The sequence below is a fragment of the Psittacula echo genome, assembly GCF_963264785.1.
Source record: "Psittacula echo genome assembly, chromosome: 14".
Classification (NCBI taxonomy): Eukaryota; Metazoa; Chordata; class Aves; order Psittaciformes; family Psittacidae; genus Psittacula; species Psittacula echo.
Window position 1 is genome coordinate 6,662,699 of NC_137750.1, and position 25,953 is coordinate 6,688,651.

General features: G+C 61.5%; 2 protein-coding genes across 2 annotated transcripts; one reads left to right on the plus strand and one right to left on the minus strand.

Moving 5' to 3' along the window:
• The first annotated feature begins 11,607 nt into the window (after positions 1 to 11,607).
• Positions 11,608 to 17,722, plus strand: RBFOX3 (RNA binding fox-1 homolog 3). The gene is made up of 11 exons (XM_080629391.1): positions 11,608 to 11,841; positions 12,569 to 12,706; positions 13,191 to 13,244; positions 13,733 to 13,825; positions 14,506 to 14,566; positions 14,747 to 14,800; positions 15,048 to 15,180; positions 15,670 to 15,709; positions 16,261 to 16,322; positions 16,569 to 16,647; positions 17,560 to 17,722. The coding sequence occupies exons 1-11, from the start codon at positions 11,623 to 11,625 to the stop codon at positions 17,602 to 17,604; spliced, it is 978 nt and encodes a 325-aa protein (XP_080485517.1). The 5' UTR covers positions 11,608 to 11,622; the 3' UTR covers positions 17,605 to 17,722.
• Positions 17,723 to 20,507: 2,785 nt separating this feature from the next.
• ENGASE (endo-beta-N-acetylglucosaminidase) lies at positions 20,508 to 24,424 on the minus strand (the record flags this gene model as incomplete). The annotated part of the gene is made up of 14 exons (XM_080629443.1): positions 24,295 to 24,424; positions 24,049 to 24,125; positions 23,741 to 23,942; positions 23,317 to 23,465; positions 23,045 to 23,202; positions 22,814 to 22,962; positions 22,502 to 22,667; positions 22,322 to 22,425; positions 22,032 to 22,140; positions 21,755 to 21,927; positions 21,422 to 21,573; positions 21,203 to 21,305; positions 20,995 to 21,109; positions 20,508 to 20,912 (listed from the first exon to the last, which is right to left on the minus strand). The coding sequence occupies exons 1-14, from the start codon at positions 24,393 to 24,395 to the stop codon at positions 20,508 to 20,510; spliced, it is 2,163 nt and encodes a 720-aa protein (XP_080485569.1). The 5' UTR covers positions 24,396 to 24,424.
• Between the last annotated feature and the right edge of the window lie 1,529 nt (positions 24,425 to 25,953).

A 25,953-nucleotide genomic window follows, 5' to 3' on the forward strand; every position in this document is an offset into this window, starting at 1 on the left:
GCTGGAAGCATGACCGGGGCTGGGAGCAGGCTTAGGCACGGGCAGTGCGGCAGGCAGAGCTGCCGGTGATGATGGATGCTCTGGTAAAGGAATGAGGCTCCTGCGTGGCTTGAGCAGCCTCCGGGGAGAAGGGAAGGCGATGAGCTTGTGCATGCACACGCGTGTGCGTGTATGTGTGTGCTGTCATGTTACATGTGTCTGCAGCCAGGCTGCAGGGTCAAGCGTGTGTGGGTTTGTCTTGCTGTGGACAGAGAGATGCTGCGGAGGCACCAGAGGAACGGTGGGTCAGGGTGAGCTCCAGGTCTGGGCAGCCTGGCCAGAGGGTGCCCAGGCCATGGGTTTGGTGCTTAACTCCTGGCCAGAGCGTTCTGTCCCATGGGCTTCCCTGGCTCCCGCGCTGCACCCAGTGCGCTGGGATTCCGGGCGCGTTGTCCCGGGGGAAGCACAGCTCGGGAGAGGCAGCGTTTCCTCCTCCAGCCCCTCTGCTGCATCGGAAATCCCATCTCCAGCCAGGAGAACTGCTCCATTTGTGCTTTCAGGAGTTTAAAAATTCATGGCATCCTCACCACACTCACTGTGGCCTGTGCGGCTTCCCCGGCAGTGAGGACTCGGCACTGGTGCAAACCCTCCGGCCCCAGCGGGGATGGGCAGCAAGCCTTTTGGTCCCTTGGGATGTCTGTACCCTGTGTCTGAGTGGAATGCAGTGGCTGGAGCGTGGCTGTGCTGTCTGTGGGAACAGTGAGGCCCAGGGTTGCTCCATCTGGAGATGGGGCTGGCAAAGCCGCTGCTGGTTGTACAAGTGCAGCATCAGCCATGGTCTGCGTGTGGGGCCAGGGCTCATGCAGGGGCTGCTGCAGAGGCCAGCCAAGATGGGTGCGTGATTTATTGCACCCTCCTGCAGGCAGAGGCTGGGGAGAGCTGGGGCTGGTCTGGATTTCAGTCTCGGCTCTCTCAGGCAGTGTTGAGGCCCCTGCAGCCGCCAGGCACGTCAGACACTGGGCACCACCCCTGAGCCCTGACCCATCCCTGGAGGGGTTCCATTCCTCTGAGGGGAGTGTGTCAGCTTTGAGCCTGTTGCTGATGCGGGGTTGCAGCCTCTGCTGCCTGCACAGGAGGTTTCCCTCTCTGGATGGGATCCCCTGTCACCCCAGCGGGGGGCTGGGATGTGCCGTGCGCCCTGCATCGCCTCCAGCTCCCTGCTGGCTCCTAGGGCTGCGGCTGCAGGCAGCAGGGCAGCAGCAGTGAGGGCAGAGGTAGGGGCTGAGCTGTGCAGGGGGGAGTTTAGGGTCCCTGTGAAGGAGAAGCTGTTCCCCGCCGCTCAGCTCCCTGCACCCAGCAGCTCCTGGTGCCCCGTAACCCTGTTTGTTTTAATTTGACCATCGTGTTTAGCATCTCTTCCTCCCCGCTCTCCCAGAAGCCTCCTGCTCCTTGGCAGCGGGTCTGGACTCATGAGCCAGGAAGGAGGGTTTTAGCAAGAGACTTGGAGTTGGATTTTCACCCAGCTAATGACCGCGATGAAGGCCAAAATCTCCGTCCTCATCCCAAGGCTCGGCTTTTGCTGAGGTTCCTCACCGAATGCTTGGGGATGGGGTGTCCTGGTGCGTGTCACAACGAGGTGTCAGGCAGAGGGATGTCACTGATGCTGTCTCATGGGGAAGGGGCTTAGAGCTCCTCATCCTGCCCAGCTGAGCAAGGAGCCTGCTGCTCCCTGATGCTTTAGCCCTGAATTTGCTCTGGAGCTGGGATGCGCACACCTTCAGCACGCCTGCGCTACAGGAGTGCGCAGGGAGCCCATGTCCGCCACAGAGCTTGCCTCTGCCTCTGCCCAGGCAGCTCGACTCGGAGGCATCGTGACGTGGTGCCTGCAGCGGGCTCGGTTTGGACCCTGTGGGTTGCGGTTCCGTGTCCAGCGTGTGTTTGTATGTAGGGAGGCAGATGTGTGCGCATCAGACCTGGGGATATATGTGGATGGTGCCAAAGGCCTATGGTGGCCACCAGCTTCTCCTGCGCCAGGATGTGTGTCTGGCTGCACTGGCCTGGGGGACATGAGCTGGGGGTGATAGGGTCTGCCCCCCAGTGCAGTAACTGGCCTTATCCCCTTTGGACACATTCTCTTCCTGCAGGCAGCTTGTTGGTATTTGCTGTATTTGATCCCCAAGAGGTCACTCGTGTTTCGTAGCTCCCCGGCTCCAGCATTCTCAGCAGTGCCGGTATTTGGAGGAATGACCAAGAGATGAAGTTATCTGTGAACTTTGATGAGCTCAGCGCCAGGGAAGATCCGGCTGCCAGCGGGCTCTGGCAGTGCAAAGGGCTCATGCGGACAGATGCGGGCACCTTGCAGCTCGCTCGGCTCAACCAGCACTACCTGCAGCAGCTGTGGTTCACAGCACCTGGCATGGTGCAGCCGCACTGCCTGCAGGGGTCCCCCGGCCCTGCCAACCTTCAGCACCGGGGCTCCAGGAAGGAGCTGCAGGGTGGACACATCACCATGACAGAGCAGCCTGCTCCAGTGGGACAGGCAGGAATACTGTATCCTTTGGTGGGGTTTGGCAGTCATGTTTAGCTCTTGCTCAGTGAGGACCTGGGTGCAGAGCGAGCCATTGGTTGCTCCATTTCATTAACAGAGGAATCAGTTGCTGCTTAAAAAGTCTCTCTGCTGTAACTATAAGCAAGCTGCTAATTGCTCCAAGACGAGGCATGGTGCTGACCCAAAACAGACCCATGCTCTGAGGCTCAGCATCAGCGTTGAGTGAGGCACAGAGCCTGGTGCGGGCAGTGATGTGTGCTGACCTGGGTGCAGGACCCAGCTGACGCTTAGGTGGGCTGAGCCACCCCCATGGTCCCACTCACCAGGAGCATCCCTGGTGTATCCCTGGTGCCTGCAGTCGCACCGCACTGCCCAGCCCACAGCACCCAAGGCTCGGCTGAGCAGCACCCAGCCCACCGGGAAACAGCTTCTGCAAAAAGCTGCTTGGAAAATTCCTTTGCAAAAGGGCTGCTGCCAAGTTTAGCATATTATATTTTTAGGGAGCACGTCTATTCTGAGCTGTATTGTCGCGCGTTGCAGCAGCGGGTTCGTTTCAAACCTGGTTTCTCCCCTGGTTTGTGCATCGCGTGGATGTGAGCCCCGGCGCAGCAGCTCCTGGCTCTGGCCGCTCTCCCGCACCACAGCAGCTGCCTTCCATAGCACAGGATGGGCTCGAAAGCTGCAGAAAACCTGTTTTCCTTGTTCTTTAATATATTGAAAACACTGACATTAATTTTAGCTTTGCAAAGCTGCTTTTCCCACAATAGCTGTAATTTGGGCCTACACTGCCTGGCGATGCTCTTTTTATAGGTATATTCCTATTTTAGTTCTGTAGTGATGGGTGAATGAGTAGATTAAATTAGATTTAGTATCTATCATTCTTTAAAGCATTACAGGCAGTGGGTGCAGGGGTATGGTTTAACGAAGAAAGGCTAATGAGGAGAAAAGGCGCAGGCTGCCCGCGCCAGCTCCCAGCCCCGGCCCCTTCCTGCCCCTGGCTGAGGGCCCAACACCCAAATGGGAAAGTGTATTTGAAACCAGATTTCCCTGTGCTGCCCCAGGATCGGGCTGGCTCCGGAGGCTGGAGCCAGGGCTGGGTGGGATGCTGGGTGCTGGGGCCGAGCACCCTGGGCTCCTCCAGGGATCTGCAGCAACGCAGTGGTGCCTCGGCTCCCGGCTGCCCTTCCCATGAGCGAGAACTGCCGCTGGCCTCAGACAGGACTCCCATGTGTGGCGGGTGCATCGTGTCTCTCATTCCAGAGGGACCTCAGCAGCGGGGTGCTGCTGGCATCAACCCCAGCATGTGCGTGGTGGCTCTGTGGGAAGCAGTAGTGATGCTGCCCTGTTTCCATGGCTTGTGTCTGTTTAACAGCGGGCTTCATTGGTGAGCAGCACGGGCACCAAGGGCACCACAGCCCTCCAGAATGGGCTTTAGTCCCTTTGGTGATGCTGATATTGGCAAGCAGGCACACCGGGCAGATATGGCCTGGGCACAGGGAAGCTTGGGGAAGTGCCGGTGCTGGGGATTGCTGGGTCAGTGCCTCAGTACAGGAGGGGACCAAGTGTCTGTGTGGAAGGAGCTGAGTCTTTCTGGTGCTGGGCTGCCGGGGATGGGGCAGTGGCGCAGAGGAGGCTGCAAGCCCATGGGAAGCTGAGGCTTTGACCTTCCCTCTGGGTAGCAGGGAGCGGGTCGGAGCTGGACTGATCAGGGAGCACTGCAGGTAAATGGGGCTGTAGAGCGAGTGTGGGCATGAGCCCCCAGTGCAGGGCACACACAGGCACATCCCTGCTTTTGCACACTGAGGATGCACCCTGCGGCATCGGGTGGGATGCGGACAGCAGGCTACGGCCTGGTGAGCCCCGTTGTGCCGGTGTGAGCCCGTCAGTTTGTGTCACCAGCCCGCTTGGAGCTCCTGGCTCCTGCAGGGCTTCACCCCTTCCCAAGTGATCAGTGGCTCCAGCATTTGACAGCCACAGCATTGCCGGGGCAGAGCCCTCACCCCAGTGGCTCTGGCACCCCGGCTGTGCTGCACGGCTCTTAGAAATGGGGTTTGCACAGCATCAGCAGGATTTGCACCAGCCCCTGTGTGAACAGCACTGCTGAGATGTGATCCCTGGCAGCAGTCACCTATTGCACAGTGAGAGGAGCGCAGGAAGGAGATGCAGGCGAAAGAGGCAGTTTGTGAGGACGGTGCCAGCAGCAGCACTTGGGCAGCCCCTGCCCCTGTGCTTGTGCTGCCAGGGTTTTGGTGTGTGGGACAGGCGGGTGGGGACCTGCTGGGTCAGCACCTGCGGAGCCAAGTCTCACTCATGCCCTTGGGGATCTCATCCATGCCCCCTCCATCAGAGCCAGGGGCTGCTACACACTGGTTCCAGGAGGCTTCCCACCACCATGACATGGGTGCTGGGGCTGGAGCATGTCTGCAGAGCCAGGGGGTCCCTGTGGCTGGCACCCGGACAGGTGGCTGGGGCTTGCTGTGGATACAGGGTGGTGGCAGTTGGTGGCCCGTGGCAGTTGGTGGCCCATGGCAGGGGGACAAGGCAGGTCTGGCTGCTCCCCCTCTCCTGAGCTCCAGGCTTGCAGCACTTTGTCATGATTTTCCCCTCATCTCCACACTATGATCCCTCGCCGCTGGCATTACATGAGTAGAAAATGACACATAAGCTGACATGATCCCCACAGGTCCCAGTGCCCCGCTGCAGCACTGTCCTGATGGCATGGGGTGGTGGCACATCGGCGGGCTCCCAGCTCCTCACCCTGTGCAGGGGTCGGGATGGGCTGAGCTCTGGCTACAGGCTGGGGTCCTCAGGGAGCACTGGTGGGGCTAGAGGAGCTCTGGCAGCAGCTGATGGGGGGAGCAGGCCTAGCCTGGGGGGATCCCACGTTGTCCCCCCCCCGGCTGCACCTATTTGACATCTCCCCGCCACAGCCTTCAAACAGCTCTTGTGTAAAATCAGAACTGGGGAGAAGAGAGTGGGAGCAGGCGACAGTGGCAGCTTATTTGTGATCTGCATTGTGTGGGGAGCTCTTAATTAGAGGTAATTAGACTAATTAACTTGCAAATGAGAAACTCGTCTTTTTCTGCTTTTCCTTCATGAGAAAAACCAGAAAAGACGAACACAGGGATAAATATTGGGGCTCATCACCCTGTACCTACTCCAGAGCTGCGGGACACCCCTCTTCCCCAGTATTGCCTGCCTGGTGCAGCGTGCTGCGTCCCTGTCCTGGTGTCCTTGCAGTGGCTGCCCCACCCAGGGATGTCCCACTGCAGGTCATGGCTGCTGGCATCCCTGTGGTCCCCAATGGCAGAGAGGGACCCACTAGCCTTTATACACCCAAGTGTGGGCAAGGATGTGGTGAATGTCTCGGAGCTGGTGGGACCATGGCACTGGCCTTCACCAGGATCTGATGGCCAAGTCCTGGTGATGGCTGATGCCACCGAGAGCATGGCACTGGCACCATACCCTGGCACTCTCTCCACGAAACCCATCCCATCCCACCCTGGGTCTGGAGCTGGGGCTCCCCTCTGCAGCTCCATGTGGTCCCAGCTGTTTTCCAGCTCTTCCCTCACGGCGTCTCTGGTTTCCCCCTCGTGCTGTGCCGCAACACCCTGGGGGCTGTGTTAGCACAACTGGGTTCAAATGTCTGATTAGTCTTTAGGAGATCGAGGGGTCAATTTTCCACAGCTCCTTCCTCTCCATTTAACTAATTTAACTGTGCGATTGTTACAAATTTCATTTTATTATAGCCCTGCTTCTCAGTCCAATTGAATTACCAAAATCTCATTTTCTCAGAAGTGCTGAATATGTAATTAGAGGAAAAATTATGCTCCTGACTGCCTATTAGAGAGGGCTGCGTGAGAGCGCTCGCCCAGGCGCACACGGGTCCACGGTGCCCCACGCTGCCTGACGTGAGCATGCGCCACGTGCGGCTGTGCCAGAGCCCAGCATGGTGACAGTGTGACAGTGACAGGGCCATGGATGGCTCCTGGTGCAAGAGGCTTTGCAAGAGTGGGGCCAGGACTGGGCAGTGGCTGGGCTCCTTGGGGACCCATGAGTTGTGGAGCAGGATGCAGGGATGCGGCTGGAGCTGGTATTGTGCCCACGGCCGAAACATGAAGCTGGTGGATGTGGCCCTTCCCAGGGCTCTCCAGTGCCCCCAGCTCCTGCCAGAGCTGAGGTGACAGTGGCTGCCTTCTGGCACCACTGGCAGCAGCAGACAGGCCAGTCTCTGGTGTGGCTTTTGGTCACCCTGATGTGCAGAGCCACACAGTGCATGGGCACTCTGGTGACTGCAGGGCTCGGCAGGAGCAGGTAGCTCAGGCAGATGCTGTGAGGATTTGAGTCCTCTCCAGCCTGTCACCATCCCTGTGCTTTGCAGCTGAGCTTGTGCCTCGTGTGTCCGCCCATCCCAAACCGTTTGGTGGCCTATGGGAACCACGCGTTGCTGGGAATCCTGGCCAGCACTGGGCACAGTAGGGCTGTGCCGCTGCGGTGAGAAGAGCTGTGACGGGGGTGGCCTGGCTGTGCCATCGGCAGTGTCTGCTCGGGGCCGGGAGCTGCTGTGGGTGAGCCCTGGCACCACTGGCAGTGCTGGGATGGAGCAGCGCTGTGTGTTCTCCTGCTCGCTGTGGGCCTGATCCTGTCCCATCTCCGTCACAGGTACCTGCACCGTGTCAGCCGTGAGCACGTGGGGGTGTGGCTGGGAGCCCCCCCAGCACCCCCGTCTCGCCTCGGTTACACAACATTATCATTTCATAATACTCTGAAATATACATGAAGTTGGCTGAATGCAGATGAAATTGCACCATTTACTTCATGAATATTTCATGTGGCCTCAGCTTCGAAGTTTCCAGCTGGTGGAGCCGGAAGCTGGGGCCGGACCCTGCTCCCCCTGGCCCCGTGACAATGGGACATGGGCTGTGCCTGCTGCCTTGGCTGGCATCTCATCCCTGCTCCTGATGGGCTTTGCATGGCCACCATGTCCTGGGCTCCTGCAGGCGGAGGGAAGCAGTGTCCAGCCCTGGCAGTGCACTGGCCGCTGGGCTCTGCTGGGGGACAGGAGCAGCAAGGAAAAGGGGGCAGAAGGTGCTGGGACAGTGTGTGGCAGCCCAGCAAATGGTCTTTTTCCCATGCCAGCAGGCTGCCCTGCCTTCCCCCGTTCCTCCTCCTCTTGCACCATCAATCCTGCCCCTCGGGTCCTGCCTGTTCTCTCCAGCCCTGCTGCTCTTTGCTGAGCTTCCCACTTGAGCATCACTGGCAGATGCCATTAGCAGGCTCCCACCCCTCCCTGCCTCCTCCTTAATGAAGACATTAAGCACAGCGGCTGCTACCTCCGGCCTCTGCAGCTCCTCACCTCCCTTCACGGCTCCTTCCTGCGGGGGCGATTCCCCCACTGTCCCTCCCCAGTTCCATGGAGCTGCAATGGCCCTGTTCTGGAGAGGAGGAGAAGCAACCGCTGCTGTCCCCTGTGGCACGCAGGGCTTGTACCTCCTGGAATCCGGAGGTCCCCAACCCGAGCACCCCGACCCCACGCTGCAGCCTGGGGCTCTGTGGCTGGAGCCCGCTCGGGGCCAGGCACTGCTTTGTATGGATGGCGCAGCATTTTGGGTAATGAAATATTCACAGGTCAGTGATTCCTTGAGAAATGACAGGGATCAGTCAATTCCTTTTCAGGGAGTAATTTTCTTCCCCTTCACGGCCCCTGTTTCATGTTGATAGTCATTAGCATGAGCAAGCAGCTGGATCGAAGAAGGGACATTGTGGCTGTCACACAGATGAGCTGTGCTGGGCATGGCCCATGGTCCCTGGGTGCCGGGGGGGCACGTGTGGCCATGTGAGGACCCTTCTGCAGCTGCCAGGGCTTTGCCAAGGCCATCTGTGCCACAGGGCACTGCTACATTGCCCTTCTCCAAGGCAGCGAGCGGCAGAGTGGATGCTCCCATCAGCCTCCCTGTCACAGCTCTGGGTCCTGCTGCAGGCACAGTGGGTCCCACCACAGCACCGTGCTGCAGACCTGTTGCAGCAGCAAGCAGCCGCCCTGCAGGATGTGCTGCCTGCTGAGGCTGTGCAGCTTGGAGAAGCATCTTGGTGTCCTCCTTGGATGCTGTGATGGGGTCAGGACCCCAGCTCCGTGCTGCACCCCTTGGCACATGGCTGGTTCCCAGTGGGAGGCATTAGGGACCAGAGCTGGGCTGAGTCCTTGTTCCTTTGCTGCCCGGACACCCACGGCTGTGGGCTCCTTGGTGTGTGCTGCTGTCAGGGACTCTCTTCACGCTGGCAGTGGGGAGGTGTCTGGTGACAGGGCTGTGCCCCCTCCCCACTGCTCCAGGGCTCAGCACAGTGGCTTCCAGCCCGGCTGTGTATGTGCCATACTGAGTGGTGCTGTGAGGGCACCATGCAGTGCCACCCCTGCAACAGCAGCGCTGGCTGAGCACAGCATAGCTTGCTGGCTTGCCTCGGGGGCCATGGGGCCACCACACTGCCTGTCTATGGCCAGAAGTGGGTGGCAGGAGGTGGCAGTGGCTCATGAGTGGTTGGTAAGCCAGAGGAGGTCGCACCCTGCACCTTTGCCCCATGCCGGCAGGATGCCCACCGTGGGTGAGCTGTGCTGGTTCATCGCAGGGTGCTGGGGCCAGCGGGTGCCCTGTGTTTAGCACAGGTGCTCTGTGCTTTGCTGATTGCTCAGACACGGGGCTGCAGGTGCCTTGTTTTCTTAAGAAGGAGCAAGTGTTGGAATGGCGCCGGCAGCCCCAAGCTGACAGGCGCAATCACCAAAGTGCGGCGTCGGCAGGAACTGGCCCCACGCGCCAAATGACTTGAAAGGAAATGGCCTGGATTGTGCTGAGGAGGCAGAGTGCAGTGAGGAGAAAGCAAGTGGAGCAAACACAAAAACTTCATTAATTAAAGAAACTCGTTAATGAGGGACATTTAATCAGCTAAAGATGATATCTACCCCCTACCTGCTGCGGCAGCCACTGCGCAGGGCTGGTGATGTGGTGCTGAGCTGTGAGCGGGGATAGGGGGCACCATGCAGGGGACCTCAGGGTGCTGCCAGCTCTGCACTCCAGGGCTGGGTCTGGGGAGCAGCTGGATGGATGGGGCTCCCCTGTCCCTGGGCTCCTCAGCAGGAGGGGAGGACACAGGCAGTGCAGGGTGCAGAGCGAGCAGCAGCCCTTTCCCTGTGATTTCAATGGGTATTGCACAGCCAAACCTGTCGCCATCACCCTCCTCATCCCTGGCACCCCCCTGCCACCCAGCCCAGCAGCCCTGGGGATGGATGGGCAGTACTGGTGGAGGGAGGCACCAGGAGCCATAGTTCTGCGCTTCTGCAGCACCAGCAGCCCCAGCGACAGCAAGTAGCAGAACAGGGGAACCTAATGGTCCCTGAATGAAATAATACTTGGGCAGACAAGCACTGCGACAGCCTCAGTTAATAAGAGATATTGAGCGTGGCTGTCGGGGCAGGATGGCAAGGAGCCAGCGGGGACTAAGGCCTGGGTACGTGGGGACAGTCCCTGCCTAGCACCCATCTGTGTCCCCTTGCCTGCTGGCTCTTCCTGCTGGGGCATCAGTGCCCATTCCTGCTGCGATGGTGGTTGGTCCCAGCTGTGGTGATAGAGAGGATGAGTGTCCACCTGGAGCAGAGCATGCAGGAGTGCTGCAGGCTGCTCCTGGCTCCATCCGTGCAGGAGGCTAGGGTCGGGCACTGGGAGTGTGACTGGGAACTCAGTGTCTGCCTGCTCCCAGGAGTAGGCTCAGGTGCCAGGGACAGGCTGGGTGCAGGACGGAACCCTCCAGCCCGCAAGGTGGGTTTGCGCTGCGGTGCAGGCATTGTCCTGGCTCACGGGCAGCACCAGGGATGGGGTTCTTACAGCATCGGCAGCACCAGCACCCCTGGCCATGCTGGCAGGAGCATCTGGCTGGCGCGTTCCCGAGCAGCTGAGTCAGCACGGACGGCGCTGGCGGGAGTCTGCCAGTGACTTGCAGATCCGTAGCGGGGTTGTTCACACTGGGTTCACATGTGGCCCCCAGCATGGCCCCAGCGTGGGCTCCGCTGCCTCCCTTGCTGGTGTGATGGCCCTGCCGGCTGCGGCGGTGCCTGGCAGTGCTCCCTCCTCTGCCCCCTGTGTCCTTGTGCTCCATAAATCGGCCACACACACAATTAAGGAGCTTGTCTGCACCGGCTGAGCCACAGATGTATTTCATGGGTGAGAGGCTGCCATGGAGGCAGTAAAGCATCCGAGGGGCTGCTGCCGTGTTCTGCAGAGGGTGTCTGTGTGTGGCAGAGGGTGTTTGTGTGTGGCAGTGGGTGCAGCACACACGTGTGCAAGGGAGGGGAACACTTGGCTGCATGCTGTGAGGATTGATGGATGGTGGGTGTGAGGCACAGGCTGGCAGCCCCCCTCTGTACCCCAGCAGGCAATGGATTCATTGCCTCACCCCATGGCATGAGTGCAGCTCACCCTGTTTGACCAGGGCAGCCGAGCCAGCTGTGTTAGAGCAAAGGGCCTAATTAAATAATTAGCAGTTAATTGATCCCTGCCTGTGTTTGCCAAGAGGCTATCAACATCCTCCCTGGTCCCCTCCCTCCAACCCTACTCCCCTTTGGTGCTACCACCATCACCAGGACATTGGGTTTGCTGCCAGTGGGTGCTGATGCTCTGCAGCCTTCCAGAGTGATGTTGCCAGCCTGGCCTGGCTTTGCTTGTCCCCATGTTGGACTCCAAAGCAAGGACTGTCCTGGTTTCCTTCCCAGAGGAGAGGGTGATGTGTGGGCTCCCCTAGTTAAGCCCCATGGAGGGAGGCTCCATCCTCCTGCTGCCCAAGGCCGGTGCACTGGGCAGGCAGGACCCTGGAGCGGGAAAGGATGGGAGCTCAGCTGTGGCAATGAGACCCAATAGCTGCCGCGGCACAGAGACAGCCCGAGGCTTGGGGAGGACACCAAAGGCTGGGGCATAGTGGGGCTGGGGGCCTGGTCTGGCTGCGGGACCGGGACCCCCCCGGCAGGTGGCACCCCAGGGACAGCAGCGGGTAAGGGGCCGGTGCCGCTGTCTTGGCAGGGTAACCAGGACGCCACGGCTCCGCCGGACGCAATGGCTCAGCCCTACCCCCCGGCCCAGTACCCCCCGCCCCCTCAGAACGGGATCCCCGCAGAGTACGCGCCGCCGCACCCGCACCCCACGCCGGACTACTCGGGGCAAAGCACAGTACCGGAGCACGCCATGACCCTCTACACACCAGCACAGAGCCACGCCGAGCAGCCGGGCACCGACGCCAGCACACAGTCCATAGCCGGGACACAGCCGGTACCGGTAAGGCAGTGGTGCCAGCCCCGCTGTGGTCCCTCGGGTGCCGGGCTGGGTGCTGTTTCTGCCGGCTCTCTGCCTCGCAGCCCCCCCCATCATTTCTAATCACTTGTAATCTACCTGCTTGGCTGCCTTCCCACCAGATAGCTTCAATTACGGGGTTGTAATGCAGCTCAGCCAGGAAAGCGCTGAGCTGAGCAGTTCCCAACCCGACCACAGCAGCCCCTGTGTGGGTCTGGCACCCCCACCCCAGGAACCCCAGCGTGCAGTGGTCACAGCGCCCAGGCACCAATGCTACTGGGGTGACTAGAGGAGAGGCCACTGTAAGGCCACTCAGTGCTCTCTGTTATGGGTCACTCCCTGCCCTCTCCCAGGGCTCCCTCTCCCCAGGGGTTGCTCCCTGAGCCCCCCCCAGCGCTCAGCCCCCCAGGTCTCTGCACCATTCATGGGGTGGGTGATGCCCTGATGCCGCTGACAGCACTGGCTGAGTCGGGGAAGTGCAGGCAGGGCTGGTGGCTGGTTCCCAGGCTGGCATTCCCTGACTCCCCACAGGCAGATCCCATCCGGCATCACCCCAGCTCACCAGGCTGCAGGGAGACCCATGGGGTGCTCAGAGCTTGGGGACCACAGGGTCCAGGGTGTCCCTGGGGGCCAAGCACAGGGGAGTTCTGATCCCTGCTGTGGGGACATGGAGCTGGCAAGACTGGGGTTGACATCCAGCTGTGTCCCACAGCAGACAGATGAGGCGGCACAGACAGACAGCCAGCAGCTACACCCCACAGATACCACAGACAAGCAGCAGCCCAAGAGGTTACACGTTTCCAACATCCCCTTTCGATTCCGGGACCCCGACCTGCGGCAAATGTTTGGGGTGAGTCCGGCCCCATCCAGCTACCCCCCTCCCCTGCTCTCTGCTTGGTGCTGCACCATGCATTGTCCCTGTCCCAAGGGCCCATCCTGCCAGCCCAAGGCATGCCAAGCACTTTCATGGCGCTGCTGGCTGGTGCTGTGCAGGATTTGCACCCTGGTAAACAGCTGGGCTTCTGGACCAAGTCGTGCATGGAGGTGGGGGATACAGACCCATTGTCCCCCTCCCCTTCTCTGTTTCCCAGCCCTTACTAGGATTCAGAGCGGTGCAGGCTGAGATTGTGGTACTCCTGTACCCATGTCATGCGGTCCCATGTCACGGTACTCCTCAAGTCCTGGAAAAGCCTTGGGAGGGTTGGGGGCTCTCTCCTGCAAGGCACCGAGAGTCTGCTGGCCTGGTCCCCTGCTCTGGTCCCCATGGCAAACCCCTGCCCCTGCTGTGCCAGAAGCGCAGGGCCAGGGGCTCACCCTCTGCTCTCTGATTGCAGCAATTTGGGAAGATCCTGGACGTGGAGATCATTTTCAACGAGCGGGGCTCCAAGGTGGGTGCTGCCCGCGGCCAGCGCTGCCATGGTGAGCCTGGGGAGGGTCCTGGCTCCTGCGCCCGCTCTCCCTTCCTCTCTTGCCCCGTGGGACCCAGGCACAGGGTACCCACCTTGGGGGGACCCACCTCAGGCAGCCCAGTCCCCCTGCCCTGTGCCAGCTGGGGGGGCTGCGTGTATGCTGCACCCCAAACCCCGGAGGGAGGGGAGGGCTCTGCTCACTCTACCCCCTTTGTGTGTGGATGTCTCTGTTGTATCTTCCCTGCTTTCTGTGCCCCCCTCCCAGACTCTTTTCCCAGCTCACGGGTGATGCTGGGGCCTCAGCAGGGACCCTGCAGGGACCCCAGCCCAGGCTCTCCACCTCTGCACTGCGGCAGCCTCCTCTCCTGCGCCAGCTCTCCTGATTCACACCCTCTCTCTCTCTGTCCCCACACCCTCTCTCTGTCTCTCTCTGTCTCTTTCTTTCTCCTTTTCTCCTCTGCTCACAGGGTTTTGGGTTTGTAACTTTTGAAACTAGCACAGATGCCGACCGGGCACGGGAGAAGCTGAATGGCACCATCGTAGAGGGCCGGAAGATTGAGGTGCTCAGATAAGTGTGCTAGTGCCATGCCTGCGTGTGCTTGTGTCCCCTGCGCCCTGCCTGGGGCAGGGGATGCTTTGGGGTGGCTCTGGGTGTCACCCAGGGGAGGATTGCCTGCCGCGTGCATGTGTCCATGAGCGTGGCACAGGAGCATGTGTGCCTGCTGCCGGGAGGTCCTCACTTGGCACAAAGAGCAATTGGCTAAAGCCTCCACATGCAGGGAGAGCTGGGGCACTGGCCAGGGCTCTGGCTGGGTTTTGCCAGTTACAGAGGGGTCTGGTGGACCCCAGCTCAGCTCCATGCCCACCATGCAACCACCCTAAGCTCTGCAGGGAGGATATGAGTTCTCTGCTCCATGTGCTGTCCCCATCTCCCTGCACCTGAGAGGGAAGGATGCTGCGCAGGAGCTGGGATGCTGCGTCCAGGAGGTGGGAAGCAGGGCAGCACAAACGCATCCTTCCTGTGCTGGGTGCAGGAGGCCTGGGCTGGCCAGGGGTCCAGGCAGTGCTGCAGCAGGCAGGGCAGCTGGGGCAGAGACTCATCCCATGTCTCCCCATGCATCCTTCACTCCAGCACCTGAAGCAGTACCATCGCGCCAAGTGCAGCAGTGCGGGCCCTGGACCGCAGCCTCGCCAGCCCCACTGCCCACAGGCGCTGAGCCCCCATCCACTCTCTCTGCAGGTGAACAACGCCACGGCCCGTGTCATGACCAACAAGAAGGTTGCCAACCCCTACACCAATGGTAAGGGCCAGTGCGAGGAACGCCGGAGCTGCGGCTCCTTTCCAGGGTGGGTGCAGCCTCCCGGCACCCTGGGCCCTGAGACCACAGGGGTGGGAGCTGTGGTCCCCCAAAGCCCAGCTGGGGATGGGGGAGCACTGCGGGGAGGGTGCCCCCAGCCTCACCATCTCTCTCTGCCCACAGGCTGGAAGTTGAACCCTGTGGTGGGAGCAGTCTACGGCCCCGAGTTCTACGCAGGTAATGGTGGGTTGGGGCCAACCCCACTGCAGATCCACCTGAATGCTGGCTCTGTGCCGTGTCAGAGCCCACCACTGCTCTGAGCATTCCCCTGCCCCTCACCCCAGCATCCCCATGGGGCCATGTCTCAGGGTATGGAGTCAGGCTATGGCATGGGATGCCCCGTGGTGACTGCGGGGGTCCCAGACATGTGCTGTGGGAAGCTGCTGCGGGAAGCCCACATTTGTTCCCTCCCTCCCTCCTGCAGTAACGGGGTTCCCATACGCCACCACGGGGACGGCCGTGGCCTATCGAGGGGCACACTTACGGGGACGAGGACGCGCTGTCTACAACACGTTCCGTGCTGCACCACCACCACCACCCATCCCCACCTACGGAGCGTGAGTACCAGGCGACAGCAGGCACCTGCCTTGGGGTGCGGGGTCCCTTTGCTGCCGCTGCTCTAACTCTGCTGCCATCAGTGTTGGCACTGCTGGGCTCTCACTTCAGGAATGAGCAGCAGCTCCATCAGCACGAGCCTGGCCTCGGGGTACGTGAACCCCCCCCAGGCTTCTGCCTCTTGGGGTGACCCATGTGCTCACCAGCCTCCTGCACCCCGTAACTCCAGCAGTGTCGGCTGGTTTAATGGGATGCTCTCCTGGTGCACACACAGCCACTGTGCTAGGCATAGCCACGGCAGGCTGTGGCTGCTCCTAACAGCAATTGTGCGCTGGACTCCTCCATCCCTGTGACCTGTCCCCATGTGTCTGCCCGGGATGTGCCCTCACTCTGCCCGGGTGGCCACTGCTGGAAGCAGCTCCCCCACATCACCCCGATCCCTCTGTGCCGGTGACACAGCCCAGGTTCTGACGCCTCCGCCTCATTTGCAGGGTCGTTTATCAGGACGGGTTCTACGGAGCTGAGATCTACGTAAGTGCTGCTGGGCCAGGTCTGGGCCAAGCTGGGGCCCCTGTGCCAGGGCCAGGGGCAAACAGCACCAGGCGGCTTTGCGGAGGGCTGTGCCCCTGCCAGCCCCTGGGAGGGCAGCAGGACCCCGGGTGCATGGGGACAGGACATGGCAGAAAGGGTGATACCATGCAGGGTCCTGAGCCCCCCGCCAGCCCCCACGCAGAGCCCGCACTGAAGGATTTACAACCTCAGCGAGTGCTGGTGCACTGTCTTACGCCGGCATTTAACCTCCATCTTTAAGAAGCCATTGGCCATATTTCAGGTGGGCAGCTGAAGGATTTCTCTAACGTGGCACCTCATTAAAGCCATCAGGAGGTGACATTCTCTCCTCTGGAAATTAATTGTTTAAGGTTAATGTTTATGAAAGGCCCTGGGGAATGGGAATGAGGCCGGTGTGTGCTTGGTGGCACCAGCTCCCCATGGGGCCCCACCGCTGCTCCGGGGCAGTGTCTGGGGGTCCTCAGCCCGCTGAAGGTGCTGCCTGTCCCTGATGCAGTCTCTCTCCCCTGCAGGGGGGTTATGCTGCCTACAGATACGCCCAGCCTGCGGCAGCGGCGGCAGCGTACAGCGACAGGTAAGCACCGTGCACCGCGGGCGTTGCTCCTACTCCAGCACCTTACCTGTGGGGTGAGGATGGAGCCAGGGGTGATGAGGGTGTCCTGTAAACTGGGACCCTGCACTCCCCTGGGGCTCCCAGAGGGAAGAAGTGGGGTGATCCCAGGGGTCTCCCAGGCTCAGCAGTGGCTGGGCAGGGGTGGCTGCAGTGAGAGCTGGGACCCCAACCCCAGTCGCTAACGCCCGCTGCTGTGTTTGCTCCTAGTTATGGCAGAGTGTATGCAGCGGCAGACCCGTACCACCACACCATCGGCCCCGCCGCCACATACAGCATCGGCACCATGGTAAGAGCAGCCCCCGCGGCCTTTCTTTGCCTCCCGGCGCGAGCTGCGGCCCAGGGAGCCCATGGGGCATGGGGCAGGTGCTGAGGGGGTGCAGGGCAGCCCTGCATGTGGGGTGTAAGATGAGGACCCCGGAGCTGGCGGCGGGAGCAGCACAGCCCCTGCCTGGCTCTGTCCACAAGCAGGGCCACAAGAGAGGATGACCCCCAGCCCCACCCTTCACCCCACGTGCCCCAGTACCCCCAGCTGGTGGCAGCCCCACGCTGTCCTGCACACAAGCATTGCTTCTGGGGGGCCCAGCTGCCCCCGAAGCCTTGCCCAGGGACCAGGATCCCCTTTCTTATCCCTGTGCCAGGGAGCACACATGTGCACTGGTGCCTGCAGCCCACGGCTCTCAGCTAGCTTCACAACCAGCATCAAAGATGAAAAATCCCACTCACATGTGGGATCTCAAAGCCAACCACTCCTTTTCTTCCTTTTTTTTAACCCCATGGCTGGGGCCAGGTTGCCGAGCACCTCTCAGCACCCCTCGGCACTCCTTGGCACCCAAGCAGCTGGTAGCAAGGGGCCGTGGCCCTGCTGTCCCATGGGATGTGCAGAATGGGGATGGGTATGGGGAAGGGCTCCGCAGTCGCTGGAGGTGGGAGCAGCCTGGCCACAGTGCTGCTGTGCTGGGGACTCCCTGCAGTCTCTGCCCATGCACGGCACCAAGGCAGCACCCACAGCCATGCTGGAGCCCAGGCAGCAGTGCACCCCCTCAGCCCTGCCTGCCCCTCACATCCCAAGGACAGAAGTGATTTGGTGTCATTTGGAAGAAAAAAAAAAAAAAAAAGTGAAAAGGAAAGGAAAGGAAGACCTGGGCTTTGCCTCTCTCTCAAATACTGATTGGCTTTTTTTTCATCTTTGATGTTGCAGGCTAGTCTATACCGAGGAGGGTACAGCCGCTTCACTCCCTACTAGCAAGACAGACACAGCCCCTCCCACCACTAACACTGACTGCTCACTAGCACCAAACCAAACCAGGCCGCCAGAGCCGCGGCCGAGGCTCTGGAGGAACCACGGGGTGCCCGGGCTGGGGCTGGGGCACAGCCAGGCTCCCCTGAGCCGCGGTGGCCACAACCCTTAGGGTCACCTCGAGCTGCTCCACCCTGCCGCCTGCCTGGGTCTCCTGCATCATCTGCCTGCAGGGACGTGGGGCAGCTCCTGTCCCTGCATCCCTGGGGTTCATGGGGAGCAAGGCCAGCCCTCGGCCCTGGTAGCACCCCGAGCCCAGAGCTTGGGGGGTTGTGGGGTCCTTGTGTGGCTTCACCCTGACCTGAGCCCCGGGCAGGCACTGCCCTCGCTGGGGTGCAGAGGGCTCATCCCCCTGCGAAGCCGAGGGGATGCTTGTGCAGGCATGGGGGGCACAGTGCCTATGGCAGCCCGAGGGGCATAGGAAAGAGAGGAGCCAGCAGGGGCTGCTGCACATTCAAGGGCTGAGCTGGGCTGGGGAGCAGTGTGGGGCTGGGGGGGGCCGGGATGGCATCCGTGTGGCCCCGGCCAGGCTGCCCCACGCGCGGCTCCAGTGAAAGACCTGCCTCTCTGTTTCTGTTGTAGTGAAACCGCGGCTGTTTCCTTCTGGGACCAGGAAGGGCAAAAAATCCACCCACACACCCCAAAAAAATGAAAAATAAAAAAAATCAAAAGCAAAGCAACAAAAATAAAAAATAATAAAAAAAAAGGCAAAGCGGCAGCAGCCACGTGAAAGCCCCAAATGTCCACACGCCCCGCGCAAGGAGTCCCGGCGGAGCCCGCGGCGAGCACGGTTGGACACACGGACACACTGGAGGGGCCCCTCTCGCCCCGAGCCCGTCGCATGGAGGGGGAGCCGGCACAGGCCGAGCCGGGGTGTCCGGAGGGGCCTCACCGCGTGGGCACAGTGCCTGGCACCACGTCTTCCTTCCAGCCCCGGCTCCGGGACTGTGCCGGGGTGGGAATCCAGCCTCGTGCTTTCTGAGCTGCCGGTCGTCAGCGTGTCAAGTGTGCGAGGCCTCGGCTCCCGCGCGGAGCCGCTTTGCTGAGGCGCTGGGCGTTGCAGGGGACCAGCCTCTGCCTTTTAAAGGGAACTTTTGTTAAGAGGAGCTTCTTGCAACTTGCTTGTGATCCCTTTCCCTCTCCTTCCATCCCCTGGGGCTCCGATAGGAATGCCCCAACCCTGCTCCCGCTCCTGCCTGCTCTGTGGCACGGGACATGCTCCTGGCTCCCCATCCCTGCCCAGGCCAGTGGGACCCTGCCAGCCCTCGGAGCGGGGTCTCGGCCATTGCATGGCCCAGGGCCAGACTGACATCGCCTGTGGGGACCATCCCGAGCCCCGGGGTCGGTCTGCAGCAGCCAGCACACTGGGTCAGAGCCCACCCTGGGGTGCAGCCCCATCCCGCCGGCCTCGCGCTCAGCCCCCCACGGCACCACCACTCCTCAAACCTCACTTTATAGTCTGCAGATACCCCAATGCTCCAGCAACGAGCTCCCCCTTTTCTATTCCCGGTGTACATAGCCCCAAAAGCCCCGGCCCCACGCCCCTGCCCTGTACAAAGCTCCTTCCATCGCTGTACTGGCTTCTTCCTTACAGCAACCCCTGCGCCGGCCGCCGGCGCGCAGGCTGGCACTGGCCCATCCTGTATGCTTCAAAGGTGTGACCATTCTAATAAACAGTATTATTATTATTATTATTACAAGGATTATTATTATTATTGAAATTATTAATAAAGATTTCTTTCTTCAACCAGGGCGACTCAGGTTTTGACTGGCACAGGGCCACGCCTGGCACAGCAGGTCTGGCTGTCCTGGCACACCTCTGGGCAGGCAAAGGAGGGAACCCATTGGGGTGGGTTTGCCACAGTGAAGGAGCAGGGAGCGGGATGCAGGCAGAGCAGGAGCTCACCCCTGGCTGTGCCGAGCCCTTCATGTTTTCAAGCCTCAGATAATTCATATCAGAGCGAGTCCCCACTGTGGGAGCAGCAGCTTAACTGCTGACATATTAATTTTCCTGACCGGGAGCCAGCATTGTTTGTGGGCCAGGGCTGTGCTCGGGGGAGCTGGGGATGGGTGACCCCGCTGCGTGGCGCGCTCCTGCACCCTGCCTGCTAATTGCTTGCTCACCAGACTGTGAGGAAATAATTGCTGCTATAAATTTTCTCTCCTTCTCCGCAGCAGCCATTGGGGGAGTGCTGCAGGCCAGCCCTGCGAGCGGCAGCACGGGCAACTCCACAGCGGATGGTGCAGCCTGCAGCGCTGAGCGTGGCAGCAGAGCCGTTGCTGGCAGCTCAGCACCTGCACCGGGCTGTTCCGAAGGTGAGGGCATGTGGAGCTAAGAGAGATCTCAGGGCAGGTGTCCCCGGGGAGGAGCTGGGTGGACCTGAGCAGCACCCAGCAGTGAGGGCTGAGCCCAGCCATGGTGATGGGAGAAGAGGGAGCCACCAAACCAGTTGGCCTACAAGGATGCCAGAGAGGGACTCTTCGTCAGGGACTGTAGCGATGGGACAAGGGGTGATGGGTCCAAACTGAAATATGGGAAGTTCAGGGTAGATATAAGGAAGAAATTCTTTACTGTAAGGGTGGTGAGGCACTGGAATGGGTTGCCCAGGAAAGCTGTGAATGCTCCATCCCTGGCAGTGTTCAAGGCCAGGCTGGACAGAGCCTTGGGTGACATGGTCTAGTGTGAGGTGCCCCTGCCCATGGCAGGAGGTTGGAACTGCATGATCTCGAGGTCCTTTCTGACCTAAGCCATTCCATGGTTCTATGAGATGCAGCCTCCACCCACTCAGCCCACAGCCGCCCCACCAGCACGGAGGAGACACAGACATGGGGCCGCACCACGTTTGCTTTTAATGCCCGTCTCTGCTGGTGTCAGTGGCTGGTGCAGAGTAGATCAACACCAGCCGCCCCCAGAGCTGCGGGTCCACAGGCAGCTCATTGTGCAGCACCGGCTCCACCAGCAGCTCCAGGCGGCAGGACTGCCCGGCCGCTGGCCGCGGCACCGCCAGCCCCACGGCGCGGTACAGGCAGGCGTGCGCCAGCCCCAGTAGCTGCGGCGCCGTCTGGCCCTGGCGGCAGCGGGCGCCCTGGCTGAAGACGCGGAACCAGCCGGCCTGGCCGGGCGGGAAGGCCCAGCGCAGGGTGAGGCTGAGCGAGAGCTGCTCCACCGTGGGGCCCTCCTGCCACCAGAGCTGCGAGGCCAACAGGCTCTGTACCTGCGGCGGGGCGGCCGCCACGCTGGCCGCATCCAGCACCTGCAGGGGGAACCGCGGCTCCATCAGAGGCGGTGGTGGGGCAGTACCCTGGAGCTCCATGAGCAGCAGAGCAGGCACTCACCCGGACCTCCCCGAGGAGGCAGGAGAAGGGCATCTCCTGCGGGCTGGGCTGCTGGCGGGACACGAGCAGGGAGAGGTCTCGGAGGTTGCAGTCCTGAAGATCCATCTCATAGCACCTGAGAGCAAAGGGGCAGAGCAAGCACAGTGCCAGGAGAGCCCTGGGGTGCCTATGCCTGCCCATGGGCACAGGGTGCCAGCAGCGCACTCACCGGCTGGTCCAGCCATGGGAGCCACTGTTGCAGGAGGTAAGCAGCTTGGCGAGGCCGGGTGGTGGCGTCGGGAGGAACCGGGGGTGATGACGGCCGCTGGGCTCTGCCGGAGGGAGCAGGACCAGGGGGGTGAGGGGCTGAGCTGGTCCCATGCCCCCATGCCACCACCATGCAGTGGGTGCTTGCTACAGAGAGCATGGGAAGGGGTAGGGTCCTCACCAGGCAGGGAGGTGACATTGCCCTCATGGCAGGTCCCCGAATCCCACGTGGTGAGCTCCAACGCAACAGTAAACTCGGTGTGTGGCCCCTCAAGCTTGTAGAGCAAGGTCAGGAAGAGCTTGGGGGGTGCCGGCATCTGCAAAGAGAAAAGGCTGATGACCCCAAATCCACCCAGAGAGAGACAGAGAGAGAGAGAGGGGAGAGACAGAGAAGATGCGTCGGGTTAGGTCTGCTGGGCAGTGTGGGCAGAGCCCTGCAGCATGGCCACCACGTGCGACATGCCATGCCAGCCCAGCACTGAGAAGGTGGTGAGGGGCTTCGCCCACAGCTCACCGGATGGCCACATGCTCCTCGCCGGCAGGGATGATCCCCTGCAGCCTCAGGGAGCTGCCACCACACCAGGCATCCTGCAGGCAGCAGCTTGTGCTCAGCCTGCCCTCGTGCTCTGGGTAGAGGGGCTGGATCTCCTGTGCACTCAGGTCATACCAGGGCCCGGCCTCTTCCACCTGCAGGACAGGGTGAACTGGGCTGGGTGGGGAGCCGGGAGAAGGGACCCCCCTGCCCAGCCCACCCCTGCCCAGCTGGAGCCAAATGATCACCCCACACCCACCTTCCCATCCAGGAACCTGCTGGTGCCCATGCCCAGGCTGAAAGAGGTGGCAAGGGGCAGCGTGCAGACGCTGTGAGTGAGCAGGTACTCAGCCAGCAAGCCCCAGAACCTGGAGGGAAAGGCATGGGTCAGAGCAGGGACCCGAGCTATGGCCACTGCCGCAGCATGGCCTCGCCAGCATGTCCTGGACAGCAGCCATGATCTCCTGCAGCCCCATCCCACTGCCCTGCATCCTGGAGTGCTCTGGCCCCATCTCCCCTCTCCTCCCCCCTGCGCTGAGCCGTCCTCACTTGTTCTCATTGTGCAGGAAGTTTTCCTCTCCAAGGTGCTCATAGACCCAGCCGGGAGCGAAGATGGCAGCAGAGAGGCCGTGCTGGCGGATCAGGCGCAGCGACTGCAGGGACAAGCAGTGAGCAGCATGGGATAGGCAGCCCCATGATGGGGGAGGCAGAGGGTCCCGGCACACCCACCTTGTTGGTGTCAAAGCCGCCACTGATCACATCACCACGGGCAAAGACATCGATGCCAACATAGACGTCAGTTTGACGCGGGCCGGCCAGCGCGCGCGTGCGCTCCAGGTGCTCCTCCTTCCAGTTGTAGTTTGTGAACAGCCCATCGCAAGCATCAAAGAACACCCTGTGGACAAGGGTCAGGGCAAGTTCCCACAGACCACCCCACCAGGGGCTGTGCAGGCCTGTGCACGCTGGGTTTGGGGTGGGCTCAGGCCCCTACCCAGTGTCAGTTCCACTCAGACAAAGTGGTGGCACAGGGACCGGCCTCACCTATTGTCCTGGTTCAGCTCATTCTGCCACCTCAGTGTGCCGTTCTGCAGGATGCTGTCATACCAGATCACCAGCCCCCCAGGCACAGTGCTGTGAACCTGTGCAGTCAAGTGCCGCAGGAAGGCGGGCAGGTTCTTCACCGCTGCTGCCTGCAGGAGAGAGCAAAGCCAGGTCAGCGTGGGGCAGTGAGGGCAGCAGGGCACCAGGATTGGGCAGGGGACCGCAGCTCACACTCAGCGTGTTCTCCATGTTGACCAGCCAGCCATCAAAGCGGTAATGCTGGGCAATCCGCGCCAGCTGCTCGCTCACGGCACGGAACGCCTCTTCCCCACCAGCCAGGAACGACTCACACAGCCTCTCCCCGTCCGTCCACTCTGTGATGAACGTGCCTGGGGACATGGTAGACCAGTGTCAGCCACACACTCCAGCAATGTCACTGCATACCTGGGGCTCCTGCGGGCCCGGTTGTGCAGCTACCAGCCCTGCAGCCGGCCCTGCCTCACCCAGCACAAGGACACCATTCCGGTGCGCCGCGTTGGTCCAGCACACGGGCGGGATAGTGACAGTGCGATGGCTGAAGTAGACGAAGATGTCGATGTACCGCCAGTGGTAGAAGACATAGGGGTTGCGTGTGGCTGAGCCCTGGATGAACCTGCAGCGGCAGCAAGAGGAGGGTTGGGCATAGCGAGGAGGACGCTGGCAATGGCTGCAGGGCTGGGCAGGAGCCTGACTCACGGCCCAGGAGCTGGGCAGAGCTGTAGCACTGAGTTACCCCACAGACCCCAGCTAGGGCTGGCCTGAGCAAGGTCACAGTGCTCCATCCCCAAACTCCTCCATCCCTGCCCGTGGGAAACAAATCAAGCAGAAATAGAACAGGTTTGAGATGTTGGGGCTCGCTGCCATATGTCCCCTCCACCCAGCATGTACCTGTCCTCCAGGTACCCGCCACGCATGTCGTGGCACACCAGCGTCCGAGGCCTCTTGCTGTGGAGCGGGGGCTGGCGCTTGGCCAGCTGCACAGTGCAGACATTGAAGTCATCATTGCCGTCGGGCTGCCAGGACAGCAGCTCCTCCAGGCCGGACAAGAAGAAGCTGACAGGCTCTGTTGTCTTGGTGTCAAAGTGCTTCACTGGGTCACGGGGGGGACAGAGGACGGGGTCAGCGGGAAGCGCTGCCCGGGCGGCTCGGTACCGGCACCGGCAGCAGCGCGGCGCGGATCAGGGGTGCTGCCTCACCTGGCAGGGGCTGCGGGCGGGTGCTGATGGTATCGTGCAGGACGGTGGTGCCCCGGGACTCTGCCGCCGGCTGGAAGCTGCCCGGGCAGGAGGTGAGGGACGGACAGCGCCAGAGCTACCCACTGCCGGGCCGTGCCAGCACCGCGGCCAGCGCCCGCCGAGACGGGCCCCGAGCTGGGTCCCAGCCCCGATCCCGGTCCCGATCCTGAGCCCCGCCCCGATCCCGGTCCCGATCCCCCTGCCCACCTCCGCCGCCGCCGCCCGGCCCGCTCCTCCTCGCCCGGCTCCTCGGCCTCATCCCCCGGCCTCTTTCCGCGCCGCCCGGGCCCGTCCTGCGCCTCCGCCATGGCGCTACCGCCGCTGCCACTCCGCTGCCGCCCGCCGCGGCCCAGCCCGGCTCTGACGGAGACGTGGCCGAAGGAGCTCCGCCCATCCCCGGCCCCAGCGCCCGCCCCTGTCCCGGGGTGGAGCGAGTGGCCTGGGATGAGACTTGTGTCCCGATATGGGCTGTGTGTGCTGGCAGGGGACATGTGTCCCGGGGTAGGACTTGTGTCCCAGGATGCGACATGTGTGCCGGGATGGGCTGTATGTCCTGCGGCAGGGCCACGTGTCCCAGAACAGACTGTGTGTGCTGGCAGGGGACATGTGTTCCGATATGGGCTGTGTGTGCTGGAACAGGATCATGTGTCCACGGATGTACTGTGTGTCCTGGGATGGGATATGGGTCCCAGGATGCAACATTTGTCCTAGAGCAAGTCCCACTGTACAGGCTGGAACAGAGCTGGTACCTGTGCTGGTGGCCATCCCATGAGGCAGCCTTTCCCTCCCCTCATGCCCTGTGCCAGCAATACCACCAGCACCAGCTATGCCTGAGGCCGACTAATGCTGTGGGGCTTTGCCCCTGCCATGGGGCTAGGCCATGAGCAAGGTCTCTGCCAGCCCTGCAGGGACAGCAGCACTGGGGCTGAGGCACCAGCAGCCCCTGATGAAATGACCAGCCTCACCTGGACCCCACTCACCACCCATCCCCAGAGATGGAGCACTATTTAAGCTCAGCCCTGAGCATTTCTTCTTTTCTCTGCTGTAATAGGAGGATGGTGGTCTTCAGCTGTAGCTCTGCTCTGCCCTGCCCAACCGTAGACCCACAGATCCAGTCTCTGACCCACAGCTTGCTCTCAGACCTGCCTCATCACCAGGTACTTCCCAGATCATCTGGACTCTCGGCAAACCCAGTCATCACCCCCGGTTCATGGGTCTGTTACTGTGCTCAGCTCCCAGCCCTCAGAGAGCTGCTGCACCTCAGAGCCTGGCTCAGGCCACCCCAGCTCTCCAGGGATGCTCTGCCCTTCCCATTCCACCACCAGCACAGCAGTACCAGGACAGCCCATGACTCTCAGGGAGCCCCTGCACTGTGGGAGCAGGAACTGGCCCTGAGGCACTTAGAGCCTCCACACACAAAGCAAAAGGACACAGAAAGTGTGAGTAGAACTCGAAATCATAGGGTGTTTAATGTTTAAAGCTGTACAGAGGGGGGGGCAGGATGTTGCCCTGGGCCCCACTCTGCTCTTGCACCTACAGAAATACAAAGCCTGGGCAGCAGATAACGTAACTGAAGAGGAAGTGGCTCAGGCCAAAGGTCCTGCACCCAGGGCTGCCTGGGGAACCAGCCAGCAACTCCCAGCAATGTTGGTACCAAGCAGACGCTGCGGTGGGAGGAGCTGTGATGGGGCTTGTAGAGGGGCACTGCTGCAATCTGCATGGGGGAAGCATTAGCTCAGAGGGTGCCCAATGTCCATATGGCTGGGATCCAGCTCTGTGAAGAGGGGCCCTTAGTGGTTTTATTGCCTTCCCTGCTGGGTGCTGAGCACCCTCTGCCCTTTTCCAGAATTAAATGCCTGCAGAGCA